This window comes from Dromaius novaehollandiae, chromosome 19 (genome assembly GCF_036370855.1).
Source record: "Dromaius novaehollandiae isolate bDroNov1 chromosome 19, bDroNov1.hap1, whole genome shotgun sequence".
Taxonomy (NCBI): Eukaryota; Metazoa; Chordata; class Aves; order Casuariiformes; family Dromaiidae; genus Dromaius; species Dromaius novaehollandiae.
Genome location: NC_088116.1, coordinates 7116120 through 7137263, shown reverse-complemented (window position 1 = coordinate 7137263; position 21144 = coordinate 7116120). Strand labels below are relative to the sequence as shown.

General features: G+C 40.4%; 1 protein-coding gene across 1 annotated transcript; it reads left to right on the top strand.

The window, feature by feature from the left end:
* Positions 1-1934: 1934 nt before the first annotated feature.
* VKORC1L1 (vitamin K epoxide reductase complex subunit 1 like 1) lies at positions 1935-19465 on the top strand. Its single transcript, XM_064523347.1, has 3 exons — positions 1935-2210; positions 14525-14634; positions 15335-19465. Exons 1-3 carry the CDS (start codon positions 2017-2019, stop codon positions 15559-15561), a joined length of 531 nt encoding a protein of 176 aa, XP_064379417.1. The 5' UTR covers positions 1935-2016; the 3' UTR covers positions 15562-19465.
* Positions 19466-21144: the final 1679 nt, after the last annotated feature.

Below are 21144 nucleotides of genomic sequence, written 5' to 3'. Positions count from 1 at the left end.
TATATAGAAAGTGATATTGTCAGTGTAATACAGCAACAGTAATCCAAAGCACAGCTTGAATCAGAAAAGCAGTTTGTTTATGTCAAAAATTAGGAGATAAATACAAATAATACATCATGATTCGGAACATGGGCACCTGTGTAAGTTCAGACTGTTAGTATTACTGCAGAAGCTGATCTCTGCATCTTCTTTCTGTTTCTCATATTCTTGGCCTCCCTCCATTTTGGCACACAGTTCCTCCTAAACAGCTCTGGTTTCTGGTTTTGTCAAATGTCTGTGAAGCATTAGGAGTTTTACACTCCAGACAGGCAGTAATTTACTTCAGATTTGGCACTTTCTCTCCTGAAGTTGGCCTGTGATGCTGGAGAACAGCTCACTCCCTGCAAGGCTGCCCCAGCATGAGAGGCAGCGGGCTGCACCTGGGGCAAGCATCAGAGCTCAGTCCCGCACCTCCATCCAGTGCTGCCAGTGGCAGTGATGCTTCCAAACAGCTCCAGGGAAACTGTGTTGCTGTCTGGACTCTAACACAGTTGGCTCCCTATTTGCTATTAAAAAAAAAAAAAGCTTTGACTAGACTGTCTTGTTTTAGGGCTGCTTTGACTAGACTGTCTTCTTTTAGGGCTGAGCTACAAATATGAGATCAAGCTCACCCTTTTCTCTTAGCTTTAGTCTCTCTGTTGCAATTTTTTTCGGTTGCCCCTCCTATCTCAGTCATCCCCACCCCTTTCCCATTCTCTCTCCCTTTGTCCCCGTTAATAGGAGGCGCAGCCTAGAGAGCAGGAGATATTTTAGTTCATATGCTAACTAGAGATCAAGCAACTCTTTTTTTATTCTGAGTTTTATTAACTTTTTATTAATAATTATCCATTTCCCTTTTTTTCCGTTGAGGAAAGGGTTCCTTCTTTTTGTTGAAGTCATGCTTCTTCATGAGTTAGTTTTGTTTTAGAGAACAATGAAAGCATGAATGGCACGATTCAGTGTGAATGCTGCCATTGTGTTTTGTTGTCCTGCGTTCCCTGGGAAAACTTAAGGAGGTTCACACTGTACTGACCCCCTCCTCCATCTGCTGATGAGGAGCAGCGTGCGCATACTTCGGAAAAGGCGAAGGGAAGGAGAAGGAATAGCCTGAGGCCATTCTCTAAATAAAGCAAACACAGTGGTTACGGTAGATATTTATGATAAGCAAAGCCTGCTCTTCCTCAGCTACTGGATGACCTCAGTGTTTGCAGACCAGAGGTAGTAGATGATTTCTTAAGCTATAACCAGACAGGTACTGGTGTTACTTCTGGGAGAAGCCAGAAACAGAAGGCAGAAACGTGATACAGCACTGATTGCCTTCGGTTGTATCTGTCTAACGCTAACTGGAGCTATTGACTAACAGTTCTGCTGGCTATATTTAGAGGTGTGATGCGAATGTGATCCTAGATCTGTGAAACAGATGATGACATCCTGCTGCTCAAGTGCAGAACACATTCTCGAAGATAAAAACCTCACAGAGCCTGGGGGAAATCCAGTGCCAGCTCCTCTGGAACCACCAGGCCTGTGCTAGAACCAACCACAGAATTAAATATTCTTTTCTGCCGGTTTTCCAGAGCACAGGCACACCCCGAACTCTCACAGTGGACTCTGCGAGGCATCACAGGCCCTCAACAGGCGAGGAAGGAGGGAAGAGGCAGACTCCCCGTCAGGCGCGGAGCCGTTGGGGGTCGCGGGGAGCCGTTGGGGGCGGCGCGGCCCCGCCCTGCAGAGGCGCCTCGCGCCGCCAGGCGCCGCCACCCCCTGCCCGCCCGCGCGCCGCGCCCCGCCCTGGACGTGGCGCCCCAGCGGCACGCCCCCTCCCTCCCCTCCTCCCCGGCTGACGTGACGTCGTCGCGGAGCGCCACGTCCGGCGCCGGCGCCGGCGGGTGGGAAGCAAGGGGGCGTGGCCGGCCGGCGAGCCAATGGGCGTGGGGCGCGCGTGCGCGGCTGGGCGCCGCCGGGCGCGCGTCGCGGGCTGAGGCGGAGGGAGGGGGTAAGATGGCGGCGCCCGTCCTGCTGCGAGTGTCGGTGCCGCGCTGGGAGCGGGTGGCCCGCTCCGCGGTGTGCGCGGCCGGCATCCTCCTCTCCCTCTACGCCTGCCACCTGGAGCGGGAGAAGGGCCGCGACCTCCACTACCAGGCCCTGTGCGACCTCAGCGAGCGGGTCCGCTGCTCCGCCGCCATCACCTCCAGGTGAAGCGGGGCTGGGACCCGCCGCCGCCGCCTCAGGCCGCAGCGGGGGGAGCGGGAGGAGGGGCTGAGCGCGGCCGGCGGCGCTGCGGGCGGACGGGCGGGCGGGCGGGCAGAGCGGCGGGGCCGCGCCGCAGAGCAGCGGCTCCGGCGTCCCGGGGGCTGCCGGGGGTCCGGCGCGGCTCTCTGAGGGGGCGGCGGCAGGGCCTGGCGGAGCGGCCCGCTGCCGGCCGGGGCGGCGGGAGCCTCCCGCTGGGGCTGCACTTCCCGCTGGGGGTCCCTGAGGCGAGGCGGGTGCCGGCGGCCGGAGCTGTGCGGGGGCCCCGGGGGGGCAGGCCGGGGAGGGGGTGGGTGGGAGTTGTTTTGCTCGAGATCGCTACGGGCGGGAGGGCGAGGCACCCGCAGTGCCTGTGTGGCAATCCTCGGCAATGAGCTAGGGCGACAGGAGTTTAGGAGGAAAATACACCTTAGAATAAAATGCTGTAGGTGTGACTGTGGGCTGAGGCTAACATAAACATGTGCAATCATAAATGATTTACTTTCTCCTATTTTAATAGGAATGTGTGAATTGCTTTTTCATTATAGCCTTTCCCAGCAGCGCATATGATTGCCTTTGTGATAAGCAAGAAGTGCTTAATTCAGGGAGGACTTGTATGCTTCGGCAGTAAAAGCCCGGTACAAGTCTTGGTTTATTTTACAGGTTTCTTGTCTGCAATAAAACTGTTTTGGCAGAGGTTTTTTGTTTTCTTTTCTCTAAAGGCCAGTGGTTCTCCTAATGCATCTTTTAGAAGCTCCAGAATATAAATCTTAATATGCTGCTGGCTTCACTTCTTGTGAAGCAGCTGGTTTATTTAATCATATTAGTGAGAAGAATGTATTTGCTGTTTGCATACAGATATCATCATTATAAATATACTACATGAAATACTTTCAGGTGTTATTAAGTTGAGAAATGCCTCCTGAAAACATATTTCTCTGGTTGAAATACTTAAGGATAAGAGTTCTGTCCAGCAATATCAAAAGTGATCTCTGTGTGTGTGTGCATTTTTATGTATATGTGTGTATATAGACACACATACACAGATGGAAAGATACCTAGAGGTAAGGAGCTGGGGAGGGGAAGGGTTTGGGTACTTCAGCAGATGTGTTTAGTAAGCTCTCAAAACACCTTCTTTCCGTTGGGAAAATGAGAATTTTGATAATTTTTATGATAGCACCTTTAGTTGAATGAATACTTGAGTTTTTTTTTTTTTTAATTTAAGCTATGTATAAGCTGTTATAGTTCTTATAAAGGCACTTGCTATATTATCATAAAATTACATGGGAGAATACACCCATAATCTGTGAAGGTGGCAGCTAGTTAATTTGTTGAGACAAAACATGTGGGGAGCTCTAATTCTTAAAACTAGTTCTGTGGTGATAGAGCTGGTATTGTGTTACATTACAAGGAGATGTGTATCTACAGTTCTTTGAAAGGAGGTCTTGTGATTGAATGAGGGTTTTAACTCTGCTTTTCTATCTCTCATCAGATAATCTTTAGTTTATGATAATGCTTGTTCTCATCTCTTTTAAAGAATTGTTTTAAAGTTAGAAGTTTCAATTTAAAGAGAATATTTAAATGATTGTCTGGTAACTTAAGCTTATACATTAGAATGATGCATAGGTTACTGAGATAAACCATGTAAGCATTCTTAGTAATCTAACTTTTACCACAGCTATAGAGGTGGTTTTAATTAAAATAATAAATAAATGAGGATGTGATCTTAGGTTTTTAAGCACCTAAGTAACCTCTGGACTGGAAATCAGTATGTGTTCTTGTATAGAGTTGGGTCTTCATTACCTTATTATTATTTTAAATTCTGCTCTTGAGGCAAGGAATTTCAAGTAATAGTTTTAATACATGTTTACCAAGAGCTTTGAAAAAGCAAAGTAGTTCCAATTACATCTTTAGATATTTCTGTTTATGGAATAATGCTTGGTAATTACAGTATTCATTAGTATTGCTGCAGTTGAAATATTGAGTATGCCACGATAAGGCCTGTGAATTTCGTATTATGATATAGAATTCCCATAATATAGTAACTTAAGGATAACATCAACTAAAATCTAGCTAGCAGTTGCTAGGAGAATCTTGTCTAAAGATTGAAGTATTGCAAATGTCAAGATAGCTCATGCTAGCTGGAGCAGGTGGGTAAAAGGAGTCTGGAAAAGGAGTTCTGTTCAGTCAAACCATATTTGGAGAAGAATGTGCTTTCAGTGCTGCATGGGACATGGACAAAAAAGGAATATTCCTTTAAAACTAAGACAACAGGGCAAGCTATTTAACTTTGAAAGGAATTCATCTTTTTTCTGTGGTGCCACGGTTTCCTATCCTTCACTCATTCTCCCTCCCCTCTCCCCCCTCTTAATAGTCCTCTTCGCTACTGGTATGTGTCCAAAGCTTCTTTGAAACTTGATTTCTGAAAGGAACTTTTAACTATAATTTAAATTCCACAGAGACGGTAGAATTTCAAAAAAAGGTTGTTCCAGCATTTTTGCATATAATGCAAATTTATCTTTCAGATATTTCTTTTCTGATTAAACTATTACACTGACAGTTCAAATTAATTATTTGATTAGCTGTGTATAGTCAGCTTCTACAGAGTTAAACATGACAAACTTGTACTTTTTGGCTTTTACCAGCTTCTAGAGCGTTCATTCTGTTGTGTGACCTTTTATTTAGTCTGAATTTGCTGATGGAATTTGCAATGTAATAACCTTTCGTGCCTTTGCACTTAGAGTGTTGACTCCGACAGTGGATTATACTTCAAAAAGCACGTCGTGGTGTATGGATTAATCCTAAACGTATAGATTAAATTAGTGTATTGCTCTCAGAGCTGAGTTAATTTGTAACTAAGTTCTGGTCTTTGGGGAGGGTTTTTTCCCTAATAAGCTGTTTGAGTTCCCAAATCCTGCCCTTAAGCCAAATCTAGTATTGGCACAATGATGAGAGCAGAAATGTTGTAAAGATTACCAGTGTGCAGAGGGAGGACCATGGAAAATCTTGTATCAGAGACTGACTCATCCAGAAGATTGTACTGGAGAACTGCCTTCGTAGTACCTCTTGTTATTCAAAATATTAATGTTCAGCGTATTTCAAGCTGTTAATCCTAGCAAAAGTTCACAAAGTGGTTTGAAAAGAAAAACAACTAAGAACAATATAATGATCACTATCACTTTTCAAGAACAAAGCAAGACATAGGGGAAATACATAATATTTTCATTTGGCAGTTGCTGTAGTTGTTTTAAGTGAATTGCTGTCTTCTACTTAGAAATAATTAAGTGGCAAGAATGGCTTTATTTATAATGAAATAGCAGTTACCATAAGATCTTTTTGCTTTGGCTGTTATAATAGTTTTGCAGAGGGAATTAAACTAATAGACAAGTTTCAAGTATTATTGATGGTGGAATGGCTTAAAATAAAAAATGAAATTTAAGTTGTAATGCAGAGGCCCTGAGCGTTCTGTCTTGTTCTTTTGCATGCCACTGGTGGTTTTCAGGTCTTCTGGCATGTTCCTGCTTTCTGTTTTGATTCATCAAATGTTCCTGCAGAGCAGGCTGTTGGATGGCTCTTATTGAAGGAAAACGTGTGGCGCAGCGTGTGTTAATGTTGTAACAACTTTAAGACAGACTTATGGTAGCTATCATAAGCTACCATAATGACCAAAGGGCAGATGTCACTGTATATCTTTAGCAATATTTGCAGCTCTCGGCCAACTGCGTAAGTGGGGAGGTTTGGAAATAGTCAATATTTATCTAGGTTAACGTCTCTAGCTGGCTTACTGAAGAAGTTCTAGAGTAGCAATAGGGTTTTAAGAATCAGTGTTCATTCGGATATGATTTGATGGACAGTGTGTTTTAGGGATTCCCTATGCTGAGCTGTGTGATAATCTAGAAGGTCTTAGATTGCCTGTCATCTTTTACTTGAGTCACTCTAAAATGCCTATTCTGAAAAAGTGTAATAAGCATACCTGTTTTTTAGTGGTGGTGCCACCATAATAAGCTGGTCCTTCTGGGAAATGTGTATCTGTAAACTTTTGCTTGTGTTGTGGACAGGTTTGTGCAGATGCACAGCTGTTGTACTGGATTTGCCAAGGATGGCCTGTGACAACTGCATTGCTCTGCTTACCTTCATAAATTATTTTAAACAATGAGTTTAGACTTTTGTAAATGTTATGTTTGAGCTGCTCGGTTGTGTGACATAGTACTTCACTCACACAGCATGGGATTATATGGGCGGATAGCTTATTTCTCTGCAGAAGGGGGATGCAATTATATTACAACATACTGAAGTTACAACTTTTATCAGTGTTGTCTCTTTAGTGAAGCACACCTTGTTCACACTATTGTTCTGATGCAACTTTAGAGTGCAGACCATAGCAAAGATCAAGTTGACAAGAACAACCCCATTATCTAAACAAATGGGAGGTGGAGCAAAACCTCTCTGACCTCATACGTAACCTGATGTTTATATTGCAGGTTTCCATTCAGTTCTGTTGTGGGGCAGTTCCTGTAAACTTGATGTCTGTCAAGTTTGCTTGATTCCAGGTTAAGAACATTATATAGCAGTTATCTTTCATTTTAATGGTAAGTTCCTGATGTCCTAGCATTTTTTTTCTATTGTTGTACCTGATAGCAAGTGTGCAAATAGATTTGAGGTTGATAAGTGCAATTGTTAGTGACTGAAGTAAGGTGAAAAATGGTGAAGGTAGTGTTTGTTGTACAGAAAGTGGGAGAAGCTTGTGTAGTTGCTTCTTGTGAACGAGCAGAGGCAAATAAGGTTCATGTGCTTTTTTTAAATCTTACTTATTTTACAAGTCTTTGTTTTTCCCTGGTCATCAATTTCTTTAACCTGAGACAAGTTACTGTTATTTGTCAGGCATCTTTGTTTCTGCGCAGAAAAACATAGAACTTTGATTAAGTGGCTGAAGAGTGGTATGTGAAGCACCTGGTAGTCATTCAACATGAGTCATATTTGGGGTTCTTAAGCTGTCAAAGTAGTTTTTAATGGAAATGTGGCCTTTTGAGACTGAGCTGAAATTTGTTTTGTGGCTTAAAATTGGTTGTTGTGCATTTTTGAGGTCTGCAGATTGCTAGATAGCCATTATAAGGATGCTTTTGCAGTTTTTCTGTGGAAAAGTTCATTTTTGCTCTCTGAGGAAAGTGTTTAGGATCTCTAGTTTATTGTGTTGATTGTACAGGTGGAGATGAGTGTAGACACAGTCTTGTCTCATGTGCCAAGCGCTCTGCTTCGGAGTGCTGCAGATCAAATACAACGAGGAATTTCAGTGAATTGGCATAACTGTAGCTAGCTGAGTACCGTGGAAGTTTTACAGCTAAGGATACTGAGCCAAAAAAGTTCAAGCAACTTCAGGCTAGAATAGGTCATGTTATTTTTTGCTTTTTTTAGCCTAGTTTCTAGAAAAAAAATTCCCCGCGTTGTGTATCCATTGCTTATCTCTAATAATCTCTAAGTTTTATGGCAAAACTTAACAAGGAATAGAATTTTCTAAAGTTCTGTGGAAACACGTTCAGTGCCAAAGGGCAGGGGAGAGGGACTCAAAGTAGTATCCCTTCTGAGAGGGGGAAAATACAGTGTGAGCTCAGGTTATCAGTCCCATTTGGTCTGTCAGCCAGACAGTCAGCACCCATGTAAATAGGATTTGGACAGAACTGATAGATAATGGACTTGACTGAGGGAGGGAAGGTGCAAAGAGGCTAGAGGATGCGAACTGAGAGACGATCTGGAGGTGTTGTGTGTGCTGGGGAAGGAGGGTGTTATAGGAACACTTAGAGAAAACCCAGTTTGTCCTAAAACAAGTTGTTCCCAAAGCAGCAGAAGCTAATCATTCAAATGATATCTCTCTCTCTCTCTCTCTCTCTCTCTCTCTCTCTCTCTCTCTCTCTCTCTCTCTCTCTCTCTCTCTCTCTCTCTCTCTCTCTCTCTCTCTCTCTCTCTCTCTCTCTCTCTCTCTCTCTCTCTCTCTCTCTCTCTCTCTCTCTCTCTCTCTCTCTCTCTCTCTCTCTTTTTCCCCCCCCCCCTCCTTTAAGGGAAAATTGGTGGCTTAATACTTCAGACTGATCTAATACATACTGGCTGAGGCTGCATCTTTCATAAGATACACAAATCCCATGTCCACATAAGGCTTTTTAACTTTACAGTGATCTGAATTATAACACATGTATTCTTTCTTTTCATAGATATATTATTTCTGACTTGACTGAAATCTGTAGTAGTGCTGAGAATTATTTTGCTTGATGCTGTGTAAATTTAACAAAGTGCCTGTCAATTGTAATTCACATTGGACTGAGTTTATGAAAGCTTAATAAAAGAGATTATGTAGAAGGAATACTTTGCTGTTGACTTGTAGCTCAAATAACCAGTGCTTCCCTAAAGTCTGCTATAAAGTAGTTATCCTTCAGTCGCAAGCACACAGTGGTTATAGAGAAGAAAATCTTAGTTGTTAATGGCAAATACTGCTAATAGATTTAAAAATGAAAGTAAATGTATCAAAATTCTTTGAGCACTCTTGGCAAGCTCGCAAATGGGATTTTTAATCGCCTTTTTTTCTGTTGGCTTCTAATTGAAAGCTTTTACTTGATTTAGTAAAACTGGTAGAGTGGCCTAAGTGCCCTTGTAACTATGAACTAGGCTTAATCCAAAATCCTCTAGTGAAGCTGCGCAGAAGCTGCAACCAAAGTTCTTAACATTACTGAGTATTAATGTGCTCTGGATCCTTTGACATTTATATCAGCTTTTCACTGAAGGCAATGTGTGAGCATAGGCCAGCTTTACTCACCGCATCAGAACGTTCATTCTATACTGTAACTCATCTCAGAAGTCGGATGCCATTCAAGGAAATGTCTACGTATCACTTGTCAAGTACAGGCTTCTTTTAGGAAATAGTATACATTGTTTCCTCAGGGTTACTTACTGTTGATAGCAAAATAATGCTTATGGCATGAAAAATAATCCTGAAATGATGGGCTTTAAAAAGGTGGTACTATTCAGAAAACAATTTGGGTTTATTACAGATAGTTCTCTGAAAATATCATTGGTTTGCTGATTATAGTTTGGTGTTTTCATTACAGCTAACCTATAAATTAAGGAAGAGAGAAATGTGGTGGAAAACCTGCCACAGCACAAATGCGCAGCGTTCCCGCACATGCCATTTGATACCTGATCTCCTAAAGGATTTGGTAGAACTTTCAACTAGACACTAAGGAGACTAGAACGTGAACTGGAGAAGTGTCGTACGCTTGCCTCGTTCAAGGCATTTGCTACTTGCTAATGTCAGGGACACGGTACTGAAGCTAGCAGGACTTAACCTGATCCGGTATGGTTATTCTCATTTTAAGACGAATGTGCAATCATTGGTTTCTTTCCTGACATGAGAACTAAAGGTTACCAAGTGAGACTGAAGCAACATGATTCTGGAACTCATCAACACAGGATGTTGTGGAGGTCAAAAGTATATGTTCAGACAGTGTCTAGGTACATTCATGGAGGAAAGCCTCAAGGTAAGCTACTAAATATGTTGATCCAGCTGAAACTCCACTTCAGAAGTTTTTTAAGCTAGTTCTTTATTGATGATTGAAATCAGGGAGATCATCTTGGAGAATGAACTCTGTAAAAGCTCTCAAAAGTGTCTCCTACTATAACTGTAAGAACTGGAGCTCTTGGCTGGAAATAGCAGTATAATATTTCCTACAGAAAGTGGCTGAGTTAATAATCTTACCCCGGCCAAATATATATGTTTTCTTGACTTGCTGTGTTCAGCAGTCTTGGAGTTCTCTCTTTATTTAGTTAACACTGATAACTCTTGCAGCTTTTAACCTGTAAAGCATGGAGCTTGTTTATTTGTCCTCTGTAAAGTGACCAAGATATGCAGTATTAGTGTCCTGCGTGAAGTTCTCTTCATTGCCTTTGTGCCAGTGGTACTGTCTCTATGCTAAATTACAGTAACATGTCTAGTGTGTAAGCCTGCTGCTACAGCATGCTGTTCTGGAACATTAAGGATGTTCATAATTGGGCAAAAGAGGTAATGATTAACAGTATCTGATATTTTTGTTGAAGATGCATCATTTGGGGATCAAGCAACATCAGTTCTTCGTGTCTTCCTCTGTTAAGAAGTGTCAGGTGTGTGCAAATACTGTTTTACGCTCCTAAAAGTGCAATGTTTCTAAGCCTTGGTAAATACCACAAACCCAAAGGGGTGCTGTTTAGAGGGTAGATGATAACTTGAAGACTTATTTTTGATAAAAGGGATGGATATTGTGAATAAAAGTCATAATATTATTCAGAGTTATAGATGTTAGGAAGCTATATGAACGGTTCTAAACACTTTGTCTTGGCTTTTTTTGCAATTGAATCAGTGTTCACAAAATTTGCAGATCTTTTTGAGGGCATAATTTTTTCCTTTAAGAACATCAGAGGTTGTAACTATAAACAAGAGAAATGAAACAGGCTATGTCATCTTGAGCAGAAGGGGGTGGGAGTCTGAGTTAGTTGAAACGTACAGTTAGACATCTCAGAGGTTTCTTTTAAAACTTCCTTGCAGTTAGTTCAGGTAGCCTTCCCTTTATAGGAGTGAAACTTGGGTGCGGTAAAAGTAGATGTGCCACGTGTGTGTGTGTGTGTGTATAATATATTTATATTTTTAATTCTGCTCTGAATCATGCAGAATGATTTTGGCATTATTTTCACAACAGAACACTTGGCTGCTTCAGGGATGGGGCATCAAACCAGGAGCAGGAAAAAGTTGATTTTGGTCTGTTTTTAGCTTATTGTGCAATCAGTTCTTTTAATTAAATGTAGTTTATTTGACTTTATATCCAAAAAACACTAATGGGAGTTAACAATAGTCTGTTCTTATAAAATATATTATTTAGAACGAAGACAAGTTCCCTGAAGAACTTCTAAGCAGTTTATAGTCCTTGCACTTCATAAGGCTTGTACTGACCTTTTATTCCTTCGGGAGTTTATTCTAATCTTAGGACTGCAATCTTTCTTTTTGCTGTTTGTTTGCCATATGTTTTTAGACTTTCAAAGTTATCATAAGTCAAGTATGAGCAGGAAGATTTTTTATGATGTTCAAAGTCCTCTTCCCTACCCCAATTGCTTGCAAAAGTACTTGGTTGCTTGTTCATTTCAGTGGTTTTTTTGGGGACCTTCTTGATAGAATTAGGGGATGAAGTAGTCTCTTTCGTAGAGAAATTAGATAGAAATGTACAAAGTCTAAACTCTTTGCATTTCAGTTTGATGTAGAAAACTTCCTCACACATGAAACCCTCTAAAGCTGAAAAAATGCTTTGTGTCTTGAACGACAGGCTTCTCTGCTACAATTGAGTGTGTGGAATAAAATGCAGGATTGGAGCTGTTCTCCAGGGACTGAAAATTAATACCTGATGTCCTTAAATCTGCTACAAGGCCAACAAGATACTTAATGAACTATTGCAGGGGGGAAATGGTTTTACCACATCGGCTTCTTGCAGCTATGAACTCATCACTTGGGGGCACCGGCTGTCACGAAGGGCTCGAACTCATTATCTTTCCGTTAGCAACATTTCATTGACTTTCAGGATAACAATGGGATAAGATTCTGTGGTCCATAGTTTCTGGTGTTTTAAACTTGAATTCATTCTCAAACATAACAGAATAACAGGCTTCTAAAGATTAGAAATGCTTTCCCTGAGGAAAAACTGCTAGTTTCCTGTCCTTGCAAGACCATGTTTTCTGAAAGTGCCCTTCAGTATTCAGATCAGTGAGGAGTCTCAGGCAATTCAAAATGGGCCAGAGTTGGCTTCTGATCAGGTTGTGCCAGACTGCAAATTTAAGAGTGCGGGGTAAATGCCTATCTCAAAATGATGCAAGGTTTGGGCTTTTGTTCCAGAGCACCCTTGGACAGTTCAGCTACTAGCTGTGGCAGACTGATCCTCCGAGATGGTGCAAGAGTGTGTATTCAGGCCCTATGCTCAGCTGTTTCAGCATGCTCAGCTGGCAGAAAATAACTCATTTTTATTGTTAGTATTTTGCTGACTCATGTGGATGAAATGGTTCAACACGGGATCAGAATAAGTGAGAGCATTCAGCCAGGGCAGAGAGAGGGTAGGACTTCAGCATCCTGCAGTTGGATTGACCTTGGCTGATGTGGAACCAGTCTTCAGTCACGCTTTGAGTTATGCTTCCGGTCCCTTAGTAAGGAAAGTCTGAGTGCGTGTTTAAACAGAGTTTAACATTACCCTACAAAAAATTCTTACTTGGAAATTTGAATATTTTAATTGCACTTGTAGATAGCCAGCCGAATGTAATATATCAAATTCAAAATCACCTATTAAGTGCGAAACAGTGATACCTTTAATGCATTTATCTGGATCTCTGATAGTGCCTTTGGTGGTTGGGCAACATGACAGTTATCAAACATGTCGTAACCATTTCATCAAAGTGAGGTTTTAAAATAAAAAGTTCTAACTGAAAATCCAGATAACTGTCTGTGGGTGGAGTCTGGTCCTAGCTGAGAAGGATTCCTCTGAACTTGCAGTGCTGCTTTATAATGCTGATTCATCCACCGACCGTCCTATAAGCCCGCAGGGGCTGTAAGCTGCCTTACGCTGCAGGGACAGTGTGTAACCAGCTGTGTCCTCATGATTTGCATTAGCCCCAAATTTGCCCTAGGATCCCTGTGATGAAAGAGAGTGAGTATTACGCTGCTCTTCCAAGTAGAGGTTAACGTTGCATCTTTCTAACCCTTCCACAGTGCTGGGATGTGGGGCAGCGTAGCCGCGGTAAAGCAAGCGTCAGTCTTTCGAACTCTCTCATAGTAAATGTGATGTGTACGCTGCGTTGAAGCTTTATGTTTACATGAGTCTCACTTCAGTCACTCACTTTCCATTAGCTTAGTCTCAAATTTTGTATGGTTTTTACTTTTTATGCAGTTAATACATTTTCTGGGAATTGGTGCATAATTCTCGGTTCAGTTTCTTAAGAGCAGCAGCACAGGGCTTGGGTGTAATAGTTACTTGCAGCCAGTTATTAAACTTGAATAGAAAGGATTAGCTTGAATACATTTTGAAAATGTTGCTCAAGTACCTATGAGATAGTATGAAATTGTACTTACTGTGGCAACTTTCTCATATGAGGAAGTGTCCCTAGGATGGTTGCAGCCCTTCACTGGTCTCAGATTTGTGGTGAATTATATCAGTGTACAGAGTACACCTATGCTTTGTTTTAGTTTAATAAAACCATTGCTGCTAGTAGAATAAGCTGTTCTAAAACTGCACTTCTGTTGGCATAAATGTAGCATGCTAGATGCTTGTGCCAGAACTACTCTGGTATTGGGAGACTGCACTTTTTTTAGGTAGTTATGTGGCAGCTGTAATGTAGACCCAGCCTTACATTTATGTAGCCCTTGGCTTTGTGCTCAAAAGATGTGCAGGCAGATATCCAAATGTTCTCTTGTAAGTGAATTGTTTCATATTAAAGTAGTGTTAACTTTTTTCCTATTTTCAGGTGACACTAATAAATGTGGTCCTCACTTTGCTTTTACAGATGTCGAAGTCTTCTACTTTAGGACATTGAATTATTGGTTCTTAGCATGACTATATTTGCTAATTTAATCTTTTATCCACCTTATTACAGGAGCAGTTTTGTAGGGCTTGTACAGCCCTTACCTTACCACTAGCAAGTTCAAGCTGCTTTGTTGTTAAGATGCTAGCTCAACATTTTGTGTTGTGCAAGAGCTCTAACAAATGAGATCTGTGAATCTTGTTACAGCAATTTAAGATGTTACCATTCCCAGCTTCTCTGCTTGACAAATCTGGCTTTCTGCTAATGTGTTAGACTGAAGAACGGCTGAAGCACAGACACAAGTTCTGGTGTGCTTGCTCTGGTGCAAGTGGGTATGTGCTGGCAAGAGAGGTGGTAACAAATAGTTATCCAGTTTTACCATTTTCCCATAGCTCTGTATTTAGTGAGCATGTGTCAGGCTCTTAATGCAGTGGAGAGAACTGCGAAAGCTATCATCAAAGAAAAAAGTATTTATTTGACAAAAGAGCTTTGAACTACAAGCTGAGGAAGCTGACGCAGTATTTGGGGAAAAGTCTTGCAATAGTGTGAACTTGGTAGTTGCCAGTGTGTCAAATAAAACTTTATCCTGTGCATCACTGATGAAAGTTATCTAGTGCACCTCTGTTGCAAGCTCTTGAAATGATGAATTGAAAATACTGATGTAAAGCAATAGGTGCCCAAATACAAGTTAATTAGTTTCCCTGTTTTACAGATGGGGTCGAGGATTTGGTCTCTTGGGTTCCATCTTTGGAAAGGACAGTGCAATAAATCAGCCAAACAGTGTTTTTGGACTCGTGTTTTATATACTACAAATGTTACTTGGTAAGTATTCAGTTTATAGCCTAAAATGTGTAAGAGGTCTGTGGTTATGAAAGTGTGTTACACATTGCAGAGTCTGCAAGAGACCAGATAAAATGCAAGTGACTTCTTTATTGTCTTTTTAGCACCAGTCGAATGGTTCGTCAGTGCAAAGGGCTTAAAAACCCAACTGATAACAAGAGCAATCTCATTTGCTCCTGCTATGCTATTAATAATGCAAGCATCAAGACACTTTTGCTTAAATATATATAACATTAGATTACAGGATAGAGAAGAGGGGAAACAAAAATGGTATTTACAAGTTCTGTAGGAGCAATATGTATAGTAGGCATGAACAAATGCATGAACTGTAGTGTGTGAATAAAATGTATGCAGATTTCTTTTCTCTAACTCTGTCTGCCATGAAGCTATTAATATTTGTAGACATAACTTGACCAACCTATAATATTTCCATAACTTAGGAATATGGAAGATGGTAAATATTACACATACCTCTTATCCAGGGATTGTCATAGAGAACCTAGAAGCTCCCCTCCAAATAGTGATTTGTCAATCACCTTGAAGTCATGGTACTTTGAACAGACTTGTATGTCATACAATCTTGCCAAGTAGCCTTGAGTTGAATTCAAATTCTTAGGCTTTTTACTGTGTGTGAAATGGGGGAGTGAGAGCTGTGGTAGTAACTTTCTCTCTCTTGTTGCAGGTATGACAGCAAGTGCAGTAGCAGCTCTAATCCTCATGACATCCTCCATAGTGTCTGTAGTAGGGTCTTTGTACTTGGCATATATTCTGTACTTCGTGCTGAAGGAATTTTGCATTGTCTGCGTCATCACATATTTGCTGAACTTCATTCTCTTTATCATCAACTACAAACGACTAGTTTATTTGAACGAGGCCTGGAAACGGCAACTCCAACCCAAACAGGAATAACGCCTGTTTGAACTTTTGACTGACAGTCTGAAGACCCAACTTCCATTAAGTTTATTTTGCAGTAATTTTTTATTCTTCATATCAGACACTTTCCCTGAGAATCATAACTGAATTTTTAATTATAAATTGGAAGGGGCCCTAGATAATTTTTTGTGCTAATATTCAGTTTAAGTGTGGTTATGAAAGAAAGCTCTAATACAATCAAAGACAAGCTTTAACTTTACTTTAAAGGAGTTTTAGCCACAGCAAAACTAGACTCTCCCTCTTCCCCCTCCACTTGTGAAGTGGGTAACACTTGCTACAAAATATCCTGTATATAAATTCAATTTCAGGTATAACAAGATGTGATCATGACATTAAATATTCTAGAATAGCATTACCATATTTAATGTTGCCATGTTTACAGTCTGTGTATTACATTTTTTTAAGCTGATGGACTTAGATTTGACTAGGACTTATACTGTAAATAAAACTAGAAATACTGGTTTCATCCCTGGAGAACTCACTGTACAATCAGTTTTGTTAGCCTAGGAGATCTTAGAGTGTTCAGCGGAGAGGTGACTGAGACGATGGAAGGAGTGACTTCTATAGAGAAAATGTTGTTGCTGCACTCTCTGCTAGTGCTTTCACAAAAATGATGGTTGGGGTTTGTTCCTTTTTTTTTTTTTTTTTTTTCCTTTCCACAAATGAAAATGGAATTAAACTGAAACCTGAAGTATACTCATTAAACCACAATTTCATTAACTTCTGTACAGAATGAAAATAGCTAAATGTGGTCAATAGAAAGCTACCATTGGGATATTATATACAGATTGGGGGTTGGTGTGTCAAAGAGATCTCTTTGTAATGGCTTAATTTCCATGCAGAGCTATGTTTTCATTTTAAACTGCTGTCAGACAGCCAGTGTTACTAATGTTTGATGTTATATGAATGCTGCAGTATAGGATTGCAATTTGCAGTGGAAACCACTGGCTGAGTGGAATAACCAAGTAGTGCACTGAATAAGCAGATACTTAATTGATCTTGGTCAGGATCTTTGGTTTGTGCTGTATTGGGAAATGAACTTTAGGACAGATGCACACAAGGTCCCTTGGAAGGGCAGTCTGTTTAGTGGGATAAGTAAGTAAATGCGCTGCTGAAAACAAAATGTGATAGTGCTATCATTGCTCTTTCTAACAACTAATTTAAAAAAAAATTAAACTACAGATTTAAGCACCTGAACAAAATTGTAAATGTTGTTTCTGCACTCAGTATTCTAAGGCTGAATGTTAAAAGTGCCTTCTGTCTTGAAATCTTAAACCAAATATTCAAATATTTTGTGTTGAACTTGGCAGGCAGAAGTGTCCTTGCTTGGAAAATGAACGAACAGAAAGAGAGGAGGAAAAAAAACCCCAACAAAATTGCTGGGCATAGAAAGGTATTCAGATATCTATTTTAGTTTTTAGACTGAGAAGTGGTAGCAATATTGTTTCAGTTAACTTAAATCGATGTGACGGAAGGTTGACGACATGATCCAGAAAAGTAAAATACTTATGTTTCAGACTCCGTGACACCAAAACAAATAGGTTCGGCTACTTTCTGTAATTGGTGCTGTGCTGCTTTTTGCCCTTGTCAGCTTCTAAATACGAAGAGTTCCAACTGCATACCCATTTATTTAAAGAGTTAGTTTAACTAGTTTAGTTTTTTCTTAAACATGAATGTCTAAGAGACACTTATGTTGTATTGCTGAGTGGATTATAAACACTACGTTGCTGAGAATAAACTTGACTGTGAAACATGCAGTGTTCAGTAGAGAAGATAGGATTTTTAGACTGAATTCACAAAATAGTATCTAAATTACTACTGAGGTAACTTTCTAGTTTGTATCCAGGATGTAGGTGGAAACTGCTTTATGTATAAAGTTCTGTGGTATGAGTAACATCTGTTGCATGTAACACTAAATTACTTGTCCCTCTTGTCTAATAGCTTTAGACAACAATTCATTTTGTATTGATCAGAGTATAGTTAAAGCTTGTCTTGATGTTTAGTTCTGTCTTTTAAATGCCTTGAACTTTGATGTGAGGGGAGTGGACGATGTTAAACTGGTCCCTCAAGGCTTTACTCTGTCCTCTTACAAGCCTTGAGGCAATACCGCTGTTTAATGTGTTGTATAGATTTGTTTTGATGCATTCCTATGATCTACACTAAGGCATCTTTTCATCCAAGGAAGAGGTGAACATGTGCTGCCTGAAATGGTTAGTCGCAGTGCTAATACCTCAGAACAAGCAGCAATGGAGACAAGTATAATCAATGATCACTTGGTCCAATTTCTGGTTTAATGCACACCAAAAAAGGAAAAAAGCCCCATCAACTGAAAGCATAGGTGTTGACTAACTTCACTGTGTCTTGTGCTTGTCTGTGTGGGCATAGTCTGTTAATTCAGTTTGTTGAGTAAAATCGTTTAGGGCCAGATTTTCAGCCATTCGTGTCTGCAGTCCTTGTTTGTGTGCACATAGGGATCAAATGCAAAATTAGTTTGGTTTCTGGAAAAAACTTGCAGCTATACTTTGTGCACGATCTTGCAGATCTGGTCCTTAATTGTGAACTTCTGTCTTGTGTGCTTTTCTTACGGTTACTTTTTACTGGAAGTGATTTGCTAGAAGTGGCCCTAATTCTTTTACTTTCTCTTTTGTGCTTTAGAAATGCAGTTGGCATGAATAAAGGGCAAAATAATATTCGCAGTGGAAATTTGGACCTTTTTGCTTCCAGTTCTTTGACTCTTTCCTCATTGCTGCCAATGATAGAAACAGCATATTTCTTCCAGTAAAATGGCTCAGGTTACAATTAGGAATGTGACAGAAATCAGACAAGTGCTTCATGCAGCTGCCCCCCTGCATACCCCAGACAAAACAAATGTCATGGCAAATATATGTTTGATGCTAATGTGACCTTTACAAAACAGAATGTAATGTCTGGTAAGCTTCCTGGGAAATCTTGAGGATGTAAGAGTATGGCTAACTGCTAGTAAGTAATACCTGGTTTGGAAGAGGGACGAGGGGGGCAGTATCATTACACAGATTCTAGTTGTGGTTTCAACACTCATGAGAACTTGGGGGGAAAAAAGTCAGAAAAAAGATACAAACAGTGGTTCTGAATTTGGGACACTTCCCTCCTCCCTTGCTCTCAAAGGTTCTGCAGGGAGGGGCTGGTTGGAGAGGCAAAAGAATGAAATCCCAAAACCTGTTTAGGAAGTAAACATTCCTGAAATCCTCTTACTGTAAGGTACTTACTACTCTTAAGGCCAACGAAGCATTCAAGTCTCATTTAGAAAATGAATGTTCTGGAAAGTTTCTTACTGTAAAGTATTTGCAACTCTAAGGCCAATGAAACATTCCCTACCACCTTCAATATCCAAGGTGAGAACAGATCTCTCTAATTAGGAGATTTCTGCATACTGTAGTATGTATTTGTCTTCTGCTGTACAGAGTCTCTTGATTGTTCAGAAAGATTGGCGAGGTGCTTCAGGCAGCACTTGTGACTCCAAATTTATATGGGCTAAAGTTAGAGAGATCTAGTAACTTTGGTTCTGCCAATGTTTAAATATGATCTAGACAAAACTGGTCCAGAAAAGATGAAGTATTCTGTTATCATAAAACTGTATTAAGCATGGCCTAAATATTAGGTGTTTGTTCTGTATAGTATGTTCCATCAACTATTTATTACTAGTGCTTTAAACTCCAGATTAAACATCCATTTAAGTGGAGTCATTGGGCAGATGTTCCTTTTATCAATATAGGTTGAGAGATTCTCTATTGGAGGGTTAGGATACAATTTTGCTAACAGGTGAAACAATGTAAATATGTATGAATTTTATTTGTTGCACATAACTTTTTGGTATAAAAAATAAATGTAGAAATTATCTGTGGATGTCTTGCTGCAATCATTCTTATGCTGCATTCATGCAGTCCAAACATAAGAGCTTGAATGAACCCAAGCAGAGGCCTTTTTGGACTCAGTCTGAGCCTTAGAAACTGTTTTTAAAGTCAGTACTGTAATTCTGTTCCTAGAAATGTATTGTTGTGATCTTTTTCAAAGAAGTTGTATGTTAGCAGTAGAAGGGTTAAAGCACTTGGATCCCCAGAGATACTGGTTTGTAGAATTTCTGCAGCTTTGTTGTGTATTGCTGAATGTTGTGTGCACATGGGTGCGTAAAGGTTGAGCAGCATTGACTGGAGGCTTTACTGTTTACAGTTCTTTAAGCAACATGCAAAAAATGTTAAGTGCTTTATTTTAATCACTTCCTGCTTTCCGTTGTTCTATAGGTCTGCTTTAGCTCCACTCTGACAAGATCACAAAGTATTTGAAAACTGCTGTATATTTTCCTGGATTTTGGGAAGGGGGCGGGGGGTACTTTGGGAAAGGGTTAGATAGGCGGGTTGGGCTTACACTTGCACTGAGCTGTTAAGAACATAAGCAGGAAATGAGACTCTCTGAAATGTGTGCTTACCATAAATGTGGATATTAAACTTTGCATCTGTCTTGTTGGACTGAATGAAAGTATAGCTTTCTCTTCTGCAACTGCAAGTCCTGTGTATATCATAGGGACCTGAGCCCTGGTTTGTAATGCGTAAACCATGTCAAATCTTTATCTGTGTTTTTATGTGGCTGCTGTTGGTATGTCATGCTGTCAGTGTTGAAATGGGGAATGAAATAGCTTAAAGTTAAAGTCTAGAGATCAAGAAGTTGAAACAATTTTCAAACACTGTTAGTGGGCTTATATATGGTATCCACTCTTGTACAAGGTAACATTTGAGTGACTGTCTTTCCGATATGGGTAGATATTTATATTCTGGGTTTTTAGTTAACTAGAAAATCTGTAAACCTAATACAGTGTAACCATGAGGAATCTTAGTAGTACATTTTTTCTTTTCCCTTAGAAACTCAAGGAAAAATTGTTCTGAAATCTGCAATAAGTGTACATCCTTATTCTGCATGTGGCAATGGAAACTTTTCTTGGCTTCTAATGTATCACCTCTGAAGGAAGGAATTTGGCCATCATGCAACACAGTAACATTTTTCTTCATACTGGCAGATGTCTTGGTCACTTTCTTGGGGTGCTGGCAGAAGAGCCAGCTGTGGAAAAAATAGTCATAGCAATACTATTTTATGTGGTATCAGTGAATCAGAGTAATGAAACTGGTTAATTGTCCTAACTTCCAGAATTCAGTAAGAAGCCTCCAATTTTGTGGTTCTGATAAGGGTGATGCTGCTGTTGGGACAACCTTGAGAGCTTGCAACAAGAAGTTTGCAGGTGAAGTGTTCTGAGCTCTTCTGTGGGTATTGACACAAACTATTGCAGTCTAAAGCCTAGCCCTTAGGAGCCTCTAAGACTGGTGTGCTGCCTGCAAGGGAAAGTTAGTACACTACATTACTGTCTAAAGTGGTATGTGCACACTAATCTACAAGTCATTCTACCCCAGAATGCTCCAGGTCAGCATCAGAAAGACTTAAGTCAGACAAATTCACCCTCTCGAATGCTATTACTGTAGTTCCATAGTGACAATTTAATATGAAGGAAGCGTTCTTCCATACTGGAAGGTAAAA

What these genes read in the sequence shown, in the direction of transcription:
- VKORC1L1 (XM_064523347.1), top strand. Translation starts at nt 2,017, where the DNA reads ATGGCGGCGCCCGTCCTGCTGCGAGTGTCGGTGCCGCGCTGGGAGCGG. An exon ending in TCCGCCGCCATCACCTCCAG is followed by an intron (nt 2,211 to 14,524) that starts GTGAAGCGGGGC and finishes CCTGTTTTACAG; the next exon opens with ATGGGGTCGAGGATTTGGTC. An exon ending in TATACTACAAATGTTACTTG is followed by an intron (nt 14,635 to 15,334) that starts GTAAGTATTCAG and finishes CTCTTGTTGCAG; the next exon opens with GTATGACAGCAAGTGCAGTA.